General features: G+C 53.1%; 1 protein-coding gene across 13 annotated transcripts in view; it reads left to right on the top strand.

Annotated features, from left to right (window-relative positions):
• Positions 1–12,213, top strand: part of DOCK3 (dedicator of cytokinesis 3) — a 625,234-nt gene that overhangs the window by 588,485 nt on the left and 24,536 nt on the right. For all 13 annotated transcript variants that reach the window (XM_039547580.1, XM_039547582.1, XM_039547590.1 and 10 more), the window contains 2 exons: positions 7,597–7,713; positions 10,180–10,301. In XM_039547580.1, the coding sequence (XP_039403514.1) occupies positions 7,597–7,713; positions 10,180–10,301 (239 nt within the window). The remainder of the gene's footprint in view (positions 1–7,596; positions 7,714–10,179; positions 10,302–12,213) is intronic.

Below are 12,213 nucleotides of genomic sequence, written 5' to 3'. Positions count from 1 at the left end.
TGTACAACAAGGAATGGATCACTTGATGATTACCCTATTCTGTTCATTCCCTCTGAAGCATCTGGCATTGGCTCGTCCTGGGAATTAGCTCTTCCAGCCCAGAGCACCCTGTGCAGGCTGGTGTCTTGCCTGCCGCTGGCCCCCGGGTCCCTCCCGGACCCCGGTGCTCCTCTACATCAGGGTTCTGCCCCCAGCAGTAACCCCCAATCTGGGCCTCCCTTCCCAGGGGGACCCCCATCCCTCTATTCCCACCTTGTCTCACTGTCTAGTGCCAGTCACCATCTAGCCCCCACTCACTGAAGCAGACTGCAGTCTGTAAACCACTCATCATCAGCAAAGGGGGGTTGGACCAGCTGCCTCTTCTTATCTCTGGGCTGCCCCTCTGCAGCCCCAGTACCTTTTGTAGGCCTTTAACAAGGCCTGCTGCCTGGGATTTTACTACGCTGGAGCTCCCCAGCTCCATCTACCCTTCCCCTGCACTGCTCTGCCCTAGGTACCCTGCTCAGGTCCCAGGCAGCCCGGTCCTTCTCTCTCAGAAGCTAGAGAGGGAGTCTCTCTAGCTTCTGGCCCACAGCCCTCTTAGAATGGCCAGTTGGGCCCTGATTAAGCTGGCCATAGCTGTGGTCAGCTACCCAGTCAGCTTCCCCAGCTGTACTTAATCCCTTTCCCTACTGCAGCCCTCTCCTGCTTTCAACCCCTGTTCTGTGGGAGTGAGGCAGCTGTCCCACTACAGGGAGTGGTCAGTCTACTTGGCCTGCTGCTGCTGGCTGGAGCTCTCCCTCTCTGGCTGCCCTGGGCTGCTGCTTCTGGCTGGAGCTCTCCTCCCTGGACTACCGCTGCTGTTGCAGAGTGGGAGTGGGAGTGGGGGGGCCTTGCTAGCCTGCCCCCACTCCCCCAGCCTCTGGAGGGAGAAGCATGGGCCCCACCACCATCTGGGGACCCTCCTGCCTGGCCGGCTGACTGCTACTTGCTGCTGCTGTGTTGGAGCCGCTGCTGCCATCATCGAGGAGTAAAAAGAGAGGATTCCTACTAAGGGACATTGTGGAGGGGGGTTGTTTACAAACTGAGTGACTTTTACCATCTCTGCTCCTGGGGTGGTGGTGACTCCTATTGCTGTTGAGGGGAGCACAGGGGAGAGGTGTGGAGCCCTCCCCCTCGCCCATCTGCTCCCTCCCACTACCACCCCACGTACCACCTGGACCTGCTCTTTGCCCCTCGGCGTGGCTGTTTGTCCCCCCCCCCCCCCTTTTACCACCTGGGCCTGTTTGCAGCAGTGAGCAGCAAGGCCTGAGCTACACAAGTGCACGTGGGTGCACATACCTCCCCACCTTCGACTTACCCTACCCCCCCAGCTGTGCCCCTCAAGCCCCTTGTGTTAGCTTGCCCCTCCACCCCTGCAGCCTGCCCCACCCACCACCTGTTATGACCCTTTGGGAGTTTCCCTTTCTGTTGGTTTGCCTGCCCCGCCCCAGCCCTTCAGTATTTGTTCCTTCCACTCTGCTGTCCCACCCTTGCCGTCCCGAGCCCCGAAACCATCGCCCTTGCCCCCTGGCCCTGCCCCCACTGACCATCCTGCCACCTCCACTTCCACCTTGGAGGGCTGGGTGCTCGACCAGGGGAAGCACGGCACCCACAAATTGCAGGCTCGATCCCTCCCCACCGATGAGGAGGGAGAGGAGGCCCCCCCGAAAGATCCTGCGAGGGGCTGAGGCTGCTAAATCTTCCGCCGTGCCCCTGGACGGAGCCCAGCAGGAGATGCCGGCCATGGAAGCCATGGCAGTGGACGGAGGCAATCCTGCCCCCCTTGTCGAGCACCCCCCTGAGAGGGCCTCTGTGGAAGTTCCCATGGCCCCTATGCCACCTGTGCCTGCCACCGATACCGGGGCAATTGTTGCCTCTGTGACTGGCAGGGAGGACTCTGGGGCTGCGGGGACTGACTTCACCTCAATTTTTGATGAGATCGAGGCCCTGGGTCTGACCCCTGTCACCCAGGGGGAGGATGACCCCCCGCCAGCGGGTCTTGATCTGGGCAGTGGTTTAGCCCCGCCACCCCCTCCTCCTTGCCTCTTACCCCATGGTGTGGCCCCTGGTCTTGTCCTTGGGGCCACCCCTGGCCCTACCTGTCAGCCTCGGGGCAATGGCCGATGCAGAGCAGCCGGGCCCTGAGCCTGTGGGTGCACCCTCTACCACCCGGACAGGAGCCCCCCTGACGACTCCATCATGCCGGATGCCGTGGCTGCGGGCAATGCACTTGCAGTGACACCTGTGCCCGGTGCCGGCAAAGGCCCCCCTCCTGCCCTGAGTCCCGGTCGAGAGGAGCCAAGACTCAGCGGCTTGGCTGCTAGGGACCATGTATCCATTTCTGTCCCCGTTCCCATTCCAATCCCTGCCCCTGCTCCTGCTCCTGTCCCCTCTCCTGCCCCAGTCCCCGAACCCGCCCCTGTTCCTGTCCCCAAAGCATCGCCTGTCCCTCTCCCCTCCACCTCCCATTCTGTTGCCGCCCCCGTGGTTATCTCATTCCTGCTACCCATGGACAACCCTCGGGGTGGTTTTCGTGTCTCCCCTTTCCGACATTATGGGAGCTGCTCTATTCCCTCCGCCACCCCTTTCCTTGCCAGTGCTGGGGCTCGGCCCCTGGTTTGCCCATCTCCGCAGGAAGCGAGGATCTCTTGGGGGGCCCCACTGGAGGGCGGCAGCGGATTGGCTGCTGCGTCCCCCTTTGCGCTGAGGGATGAGCTGCACCACTTCCTGAAGGACACCCGTGGCTCTAAGGGCAAGGTGCAGCTCACCCTCCAGCGCTGGGGGGATTTCCATCATGTCCTCCGGGCCGTGAGGGCCCTTTTGGGGGAGGGGAGAGGGACCGGGAGGCAGGACATTGCGGCCTACCAGCGGGCCCACAAGTTCTGCAACTCCCCTGACCTTTGGGGTTGAACGTGGGTTGTTGCAGGGCCCGCTGGAGGCTGTCGATCATCCTGCCTGTGAGGATCCTCCCTATGAAAGCTGTCATCTTTGCCACATTAAACACCTGGGGCTGTAGGTTGTGTCTCCGCAGGAACCAGGTGCTCTCCTTCCTTCAGAGGGCGGGGGAACTCTGTGATCTTCCTGCAGGAGACCCACACAACTCCAGCTGTTGAGGCTAGCTGGCGGCTGGAGTGGGGGGACGGGGTATATTTTAGCCACCTCAGTGCCCACTCGGCCAGGGTGGCCCCCCTGTTCTCCCCTGAGCTACGGCCTGAGGTGCTGGGGGTCACCAAGGTCGTGCTGGGTCGCCTGCTGCACGTCAGGGCCTGTATGGAGGGGCTGACATTAAACCTTGTCAATGTGTGCGCCCCGAACACGGGCCCAGAACGAGTGCATTTCTGTCGGCAGGCATCGGCCTTCCTCGGCACCCTGGTTCCTCACGAGTGCCTGGTCCAGGGCAGGGATTTCAACACCACCCTCGAGGACCGGGACCGCTCAGGAGTCGAGAAATCCCAGGCAGCCACTGGCATCCTCAGGGAGATCATGGACCATCACTCCCTGGTGGACGTCTGGCGCGACCACCCCCCGGACGATGACACCACCCCCAGTTGGACCGCATTTATTTCTCACGTTTCTACCTGGCATGAGCCCACCTAGTGACTGTGACGGCCTCTCTCAGTTCGGAGAGGCCGGGGCTGGCCTATTGGCATTTTGACAACAGCTTGCTGGAGGACGTGGGCTTTGTGGCGTCCTTCCAGGAGTTTGGGCTGGCCTGGCAAGGGCAGAGGCGCGCCTTTCCCTTGGCGAGATGGTGGTAGGATGCGGGGAAGGTGTGCGCATGGCTCTTCTGCCGCAACTACTCCCGGGGCATCAGCCAGCGGAGAGATGCGGTGATAGAGCAGTTGGAGTGGGAAGTCTTAGAGCTAGAGAGGCCTCTGGCCCTGAAGATTCACCCCTCTGTGCAGCGTACCGGGAGACGTGGGGGGAGCTCCGGGCCCTGGAGGACCATCAGGCCCGGGGTTCCTTCATTTGATCCCACATCCATCTCCTTCGGGAGATGGATTGCGCCTCCCGCTTCTTCTACTCCCTGGAGAAAAAGAAAGGGGCTAAAAAGCATGTCACCTGCCTCCTGGCGGAGAACGGCACCCCCCTCATGGCTCTGCAGGAGATGTGTGGAAGGGCCAGGGCCTTCTACGCCAGACTTTTCTCCCCGGATCCAACCGACACCAAAGCCTGCAGGGTGCTCTGGACCGAACTCCCTATGGTCAGTGTGGGCGACCGAGACCGGCTGAAGCTGCCTCTCTCTCTGGCCGAGCTCTTGGAAGCCCTCCGTCTCATGCCCACCAACAAATGCCTGGGCATGGACGGGCTGACAGTGGAGTTCTACCGCGTGTTCTGGGCAGGGGCGGGTCCGAAGCCGCGGGAGGTCCGCCGAAGCCGCGGGACCAGCGGACCCTCCGCAGGCAAGCCGCTGAAGGCAGCCTGCCTGCCGCCCTTGCGGCGACCGGCAGAGCGCGCCCAGCGGCTTGCTGCCCAAGCACGAGCTTGGTGTGCTGGGGCCTGGAGCCGCTTCTGGTTCTGGGACGTCCTCAGCCCAGACTTCATCACCGTCTGGGCCGAGTTCTTGCAAAGGGGTCCTCCCTCTCTCATGCAGGCAAGCCGTGCTCGCCTTATTGCCGAAGAAGGGGGACCTCCGTGACCTATGGAATTGGCGTCCCATCTCGCTCCTCAGCACGGACTGTAAGGTCATAGTGAAGGCCAGCCATCTTGCTCCAGCTGGGGTCCGTGCTGGCGAACATGGTCCATCACAACTGGGCTGGACCATATTCCATAACTTGTATTTGGTCCGGGACCTCTTGGAGCTGCGGGGTGGGGATGATCTGTCATTTGCCCTTCTGTCCCTGGACCAGGAGAAGGCATTCGACAGGATGGACCATGGGTATCTCCTGGGCATTCTGCGGGCATTCGGCTTCAGGCCCCAGTTTGTGGGCTTTCTCCAGGTGCTGTGCACTGACACAGAGTGTCTGGTCAGGCTCAACTGGACCCTGACCGAGCCGGTCAGCTTCGGGTGGGGAGTATGGCAGGGTTGCCCTCTCTTGGGCCAGCTGTACGCTCTGGCAATCGAGCCTTTCCTCTGTCTCCTCCGCCGGAGGTTGACAGGGTTGGTGCTTCGGGAGCCAGAGCTGCGGCTGGTCCTGTCGGCGTACACCAATGACATGCTCCTTGTGGTCCAGGACCCGGGCGAACTGGTGCGGGTGTAGGCCGCACCAGGTCATTTACTCGGCGGCCTCCTCCACCCGGATCAACTGGGTCAAGAGCTCTGGCCTGGTGGTCGGGGACGGGTGACAGGCGAGCTCCCTCCCACCCGCGCTTCAAGCCATCCGATGGAGCGCAGGTCCGCTGCTCTATCTTGGCGTTTATCTGCCACGCATCCATCTCTGCTGGAGCACTGGCAGGATTTGGAGGCCAGGGTGGGTGAGCAGCTGCGGAGATGGACAGAACTGCTCTGTTGTCTCTCCCTGTGAGGGAGGGCGCTGGTGCTTAACCAGCTAGTCCTGTCCATGCTCTGGCACCGGCTCAACACCCTGAACCCGGCCCCGGGACCCTGGCCAGGCTTCAGAGGATGGCTCTGGAATTCTTCTGGCTGGGGCTGCACTGGGTCTCTGCAGGGGTTTTGAATCTTCCCCTGGAGGAGGGAGGGCAGAGCCTGGTCTGCTTTCGCAGCCAGGTCCATGTCTTCTGCTTCTAGGCCCTGCAGAGACTCCTTTACGGTGCAGGTAGTCCGGCGTGGAGCACGTTGGCGCACACCTTCCTCCGTCACCTCTGAGGGCTCTGATATGACCAGTGGCTCTTTTTTCTCCACCTGAGAGGTCTTCCGCGAGACCTCTTAGAACTGCCGGCCTTCTACCAGGACCTCCTCCAGACCTGGAAGCTCTTTTTGGTGACCAGGTCCTTTGTGGCCACCGAGGGGGCAGATCTCCTCGCAGAGCCCCTGATGCACAACCCCGATCTACGTGTGCAGGTGGCGGCGCCTCCCTCAGTGCACCGGAGGTTGGACTGTAGTGGCAGAAACCACTACAGTCGGAGACCTCCTGGACTACGACAGTGGGACTGGGTGGATCCCCATGTGCTCGGTCGGCGCATGGGGCGCTCCACCCTTCCGACCCCCCTGCGCATACTCCAGGAGATGGAGGCTGCCTTGTCACCCGTCTCTCTCATTTTCCTGCAGCGGGCCCTGCGAGAAGGTGCTCCCTGCCCACCCCTCCGGACATTTTTATTCGGCCCCTGTTCCGTGAGCCCCCCCAGCCTCCCCGTTCCCACGCCCTGAGCCAGCTGCACACCCTGCAGTCAGTCCGGTTCCAAACCGCACCTAGAGACCAACTGTTCACACTTGTGCTCCACACACTGCATTTCCTCACCCTCACGTCCCACCCCGACACCAAATGGCGGGACTACCTTCCACCTAAAGAGGGTGAGGCGCCCCAGTGGGCCAGCCTTTATTTCACCTTGGTTCCATGGCCCGCTGGGGACATCGGTTGGTGGCTCCTTCACGGAGCCGTGATCATGGGCTTGTACCTGGCGCGGTTCACACCCATACCCAAGGCCTGCCCCCTTTTGCAGCGTGAGGGAGAACCTGGCACCTGCCTATCTTGAATGTGCCAGGTTGCAGCCCCTATTCCGGCTCCTCCAGAACCTCTTGTTGAGGTTCTGGCTGCACTTTTCCCCGCACCTGTTCCTTTTTGCACACCCCATCCGTGGCCCCACGAAGTCACGAGACCTCCTCGTCATAGAATCATAGAATATCAGAATTGGAAGGGACCTCAGGAGGTCATCTAGTCCAACCCCCTGCTCAAAGCAGGACCAATCCCCAGACAGATTTTTGCCCCAGATCCCTAAGTGGCCCCCTCAAGCATTGAACTCACAGCCCTGGGTTTAGCAGGCCAATGCTCAAACCACTGAGCTATTCTTCCCCCCAACCTCCTCCTGGCCCTGGCCCTGGCCAAGCTCTCCCGCTACACTACCAGGAGGAGGATGCTGGAGGAGGGGCTGCTCTGCGACTCTGGGGCCTATTTCTGTTCCTCCCTAGTTTCACACACCTGGTCAGAGTTCCACTGGGCAGCATCCGCTGGCTCCCTCAACACCTTTGAGGAGCACTGGGCGCTGTCTGGGGTTCTCTGCTCGGTGTCCCCATCCGGTACCCTCGTTTTGAACCTATGACCTTCACCTCAGTCCTTGTTTTTCTCATTTGTTGTCCCACATACTCATTTGGTCCCTGGGCTAGGCTGGGGGAGGGGCCTTTAGAAGTGGGCAGGCTTGTGCCCGCCCACCTCCCGGGTTTCCAATAAGACTACAAGAGTGAATCAATTTTGTCATTTTTTTATTGTTCTCTCTTGCAACTGTAAATCCAACATGTCACAAATGTGGTTGTCTCCTACTTAAAATGTATGTTAAACACATACTTGTCAGCTTTCTTATGTTTACTAATTTTCAGCAACCTTGCAAATGAACAATAGACTATTTTACAGATCTCTCTCACACGCTGACCAAACTTGAGGATATAATTATGTAGTGTCTTCTAGGATGAATGAAGATGTTCTTGATTCATGATGTTATAATTTCTTTTTTTTTTAATAGGTGCATGTTCTTGGAGTGGGTCTGGCAGTACATGAGAAATTTGTACATCCAGAGATGCGTCCTCTACATAAGAAACTGATTGATCAGTTCCAAATGATGCAATCTAGTCTTTACCATGTAAGCTAATCCCCACCACCCACCACTTCCGGGTCATCGTCAGTAGTACAGAGCCATGATAAAAATTCGTTCAGTTGCAATGAGATGCACACAGGAACTGGACAAAAGTAGTGTATATTAAACCTATGGGATTGTCTAACTTACAAGAAACCTTGTTTCCAGTGCAAGAATTAAAGCCCAAAAAGATTTGCAAACTGAGCCTTTAATATAGGCCCTGGGATTTTTTAAGGTCTCTCTCCTCTAATTTATATCACTGGTGATATGGCAGAAGGTCTGTGAAGCTGAATACTTACAGTCTTACGTAATGTAGGGCAAAATTTAGCCCTTATCATAGGGTGCTGTGCCATGGGTAGAGAGAAGATGACTAGACAGTACTAGTTGCCCATCTCACAAAACAGCCATCCTGTTGCAACCTGTTGAATGCAGCATAGGTGCCACCCAGATGCGGGGCTGGACACATTCCCTGTTTGGCAGATCATACTCAGCAATGAGCTGTGCAGACCAGGATGTTCATGGGATATGCCTTCTAGTCACCTTTTGTGGGAGAAGTTCTTTCCTGCTCCCTGCACTGGGGGATGGAAGTCCTCTCACCAGACAAGGACAGCAGTAGAAGACAGAGGATCAGTCCCATAGTCAGAATGCCCTTATTTCTCTTTTAGCCTGCAAAGTCCTACCATTAGTCAAGTGCCGCAATGATGGGAGAGCTAAAGTAAATAGGGCACCAACAGCGGCTGCTGATTTTACCTCTGTATCACAGAAATCTGCTCAGGGTAGATAATTGGCAGTCACCGTTTCACATATATGCTTCATATTTTATGTGTCTTTTATTCTATAACAATAGAAAGAACAAATAGGGGCTTCCACTTAAAATGTGCTTTAGGAAATTTCAAAGTGAATCTCCAGTGTTGAAATAGTGGGGCCTGTTTAGTGTGTTGTTTAACCAAGTGTACATGATTTGATTTCCATTTAGTTTTGTTGGGAGATTTAAAAAGAGCTTGCCTCTTGGAACTGCTACTGAAGTCATTACTTTGTTAGCACATTTGCCACTCAGCTGTTCTTAGTGAGCGGAGACATGTCCATTTCATGTAATTATCACTTCTTAAAATTCACTAGCACAGGACATCCATGGTTATTTAAGAAGATACAGACTATAAGTTAGCTTCAATAGCACATAATAAATAGGTATGTGATGATAATGTGTTGTCACTCAGAAGAGTTGTGTGATCAAAAGTTTTTTCTTGCCAATTTGTTTGAAAGCTTAATAAGAAGTTAATTATACAAAAAGCAAACTGTGCTGCCTCTCAGTTACTAGTGTCTCAAGATTTGGCTGAAGCTGTAAAACAAAACAACTCAGAATTAGAAAGGTTAATGCTGTGTAAGATAAAGCTCATTTAGAAGACTGCTCCTGTTCTGTTTGAAGAAATCTGATCACATAGTAGTCTCATGGTCATCTCTTCCCTATGGCCAGTTTATCCCCAATACATCCCATCCTAATCCTCAATATCCTGAAGCACGTCACTGAAAAGGCAACACCTGTTGGCGGGGGGGAGGAGAAATAGAACAGTCATAGAACAATCATTAGTGTCTCTGCAAGTGCTGACTGTCTGATTAATGTTTATTTTTTTATCAGTGGTTCATGCAGAGTCAGTGATCCCAAGACAAGTCTAAATTTCTCTGCTTCTCAGATTGTTAATAATGTTGTCAGACATCATAGAGAAGCCATAGACTCCACTGTCACTTGATGTCCACTTGTCCCTTTATGCTGTTTTATTCTTCAGTGCTCTGGGACAGCTCCTTGAGATGTTTGGGTTAAATGGGTCCTAAGAAATGGCAGACCTCTTATCTATTCATAGTACAGTGTCATTTTCACAGATCTCTTGACTCCCTCATAAACATTCTAAAAAACAAAGAAGGGGCAGCTTTCAAAGATTTAAGAAAACATTTTGAATTACATATGCTAGAATTTTACATTATACGCTGAAAGACAAATCCACATTTTCTAAGTGTTAGCTATATGAGGATGGCCACAAATGAAGCCTCCAGAATTCTACAGTATGGCCACTTTTAATATGGAGATGTGGTCCCCATAGATTACAGCTCCCAACCTGCAGTTCTCCATCTTTGTACAAGTGGCTGGGCCACACTATATGCGGGTATTTGTGTTCTCTGCACGCCTATCTTCATATTAAAAATGAAGGCAGTTGCAATCTGGTCGATTGTATGCCTAAGCTTCCAGCAAATTGCTGAGAAGGCGCCTGGGAATTGTTGGTAACAAGCTAATTAGGTTGGGAGTGAAGGGGTCTGAAAGCTCTTGGGCTAATTGCAGAACCATAATAGCTCTGTGAAGAACATAGTCACAGATTTATCACCAATCTTTTGACAAAAAGGGAAAGCTTATTTCCCCTTTTCCCATGATCAAGCCCAAAATTTCTGAAGTAAATAAGTAATTTTGTATTTCCTATGTAGGAGTTGCCTGGTTTGGATAAATTGAGTCCAGCCTGTTCTGGTACCAGCACCCCACGCAGCAGTGTTCTTGTGTCACACGGCCCGATGAGTCCAGAGAGCATCAAGCTGGTGCATCGACACAGGTACTGTTTTTTTGCTGTAATCTCTAGAATGTCTAACGGTTTAAGCAGAAAGTTCTAAATGTACCATTCTGTACTGGCATGGGTTCTCAAAACTCCATGGAAGGGCAGAGAGAGACTTAATAAAGTTTATGGGCCCAAGTAAGCCTAGCCTCATAGGTGGCTAGAAGAACTGTGGAGGCAGCAACATCAGCCTTTGTAGAAAAGTGTTCCTTTTGTTAGTCTGCAAAGACCACTGATGTTTGATTTAGAGTCATCATTGGAAAGCTTTGAAGTGAAGCCATCCGTTCCTTCTCATGTCTAGGTTGGAAGCTGTGTTACACTGAGAAGCCAGGGATTTAATAGAGATCTTAAGCGCTTGTTAGCTGGAAGCTGACACATAGCCACTTCACCGCAATATTTATACATACAGATAAAATATCCTTAACTGGCACTTAGGTTTTTCTCAGAGCCCAAAATTCACAATGACTTTGAAGGTCCAAACTTTTAATATTTCTGACACGTAAATAAGGGATTGGTAGCCTGCTCAAGTTGAATAAGACACATACTTTTGTTGCCGGCTCAAAGGGCCCGAGGAGGAGCAACAGCAGGGTTCGTTGCCCGGTGTGCGTCGCACTAATTAACACACCAGGGTGGAGAAGCAAACCAAGTTTATTTGAGCCCAAATAAGGTGCCAGGGAGAAAAAGCATTCTCAAATCCTGCACCCCCGCGCGCAGGCGGGGTCCCAGTATTTATACCCCCCTTGTTTGTGTAAGTCTTTTGTTTGGTTTTCCCCCTCACCCCTCCCTTCCCAACAGCAGTTACTTTAAACATTACATTTCAGCGTGTTAGAAAAGTTCCCATTCGCATATTTATCTATGGCCTTCACAGCACAAACGCATGCAGATTTTCCTCCCTCCTCTCCCCCTCCTCCCCGCCGCTTTTTGCTGTTTCAAACTGTCCTACAGCTGCAAGCTGAGACAGCTGACAGTTACACATTTTGCTTGCTGTCTGTTAGCATCTTAGGCTGGTTAAAGTTCACAGCATGGAAGACCTTTGGTTCACTCAGGCCTTCAGTCACAACTTTGGTTTATTTAGGCCCAGTGACACCAACACTTTGACAACCAAAAAAAAAAGCCTTGTTGCTTATTTTTGGAACTGAACTCAAACTGAATCTTTGTTTAAAGTTCTAAAGATGTTCAGATTGTTGTGTTTACAATTCTGATTTCCAGCCTAGACTAGAATCAAAATACAATAAGAAAAGCTTTCAAGGTATTAGATCAGAATGGTATAAAATAATACAGGCCAGTTTTCAGATTTAAGAGGCTTATAAGATTTAAATAAGCATCAGAACTTTTTTATTCTTATTCAGATTGAGGACCCATCCCTAAAGCCAACCCTAGAACTGATGATAGCAGGACTTCAGGATACAAACAAATCTTTTTAGCATCTATAAAATGTGCTGTTAGTTGAAAAGAGTTATAGCCTCACAAGACCGAACAACAAACACAAGAATGCTACAGGAGTTGTGAAGTCTCAGTTGCTATTCTCTGTTTTTCCCTTTTGAAGAATGAGTCCATGTAGCTGTTTTTAAAGCTTTGTTCAGTAGGAGAGGGTGCAGCGACTCACTCTCAGGTGTGTAAATCCAAGAAGTTAAGTTGTGTGGTAGAATTCCATAGTCCACCACTCACTCAAAGTGATGTCACTTTTCTCAAAAGTCATCAGCTTATAAAGGGCTTCCAAGTTGTCGGTGTGATTTAGCAAGATTCTACTGTGTATATTATGTATTTGATTCAGAGTAAGAGAGGAACATATCAACGTGATTTTACATCATGAGGGATCAAAGTACAGCCTGCAGGCCATTTGGGCCATAGAGTTCTACATTCAGCTGCAGTTGCCTTCAGTTTTAATACATAGGTGTGGACCACGGAGACT

Source organism: Mauremys reevesii, linkage group 7 (assembly GCF_016161935.1).
Source record: "Mauremys reevesii isolate NIE-2019 linkage group 7, ASM1616193v1, whole genome shotgun sequence".
Lineage (NCBI taxonomy): Eukaryota > Metazoa > Chordata > Testudines > Geoemydidae > Mauremys > Mauremys reevesii.
This window is presented reverse-complemented; position numbering and strand designations above follow the sequence as displayed.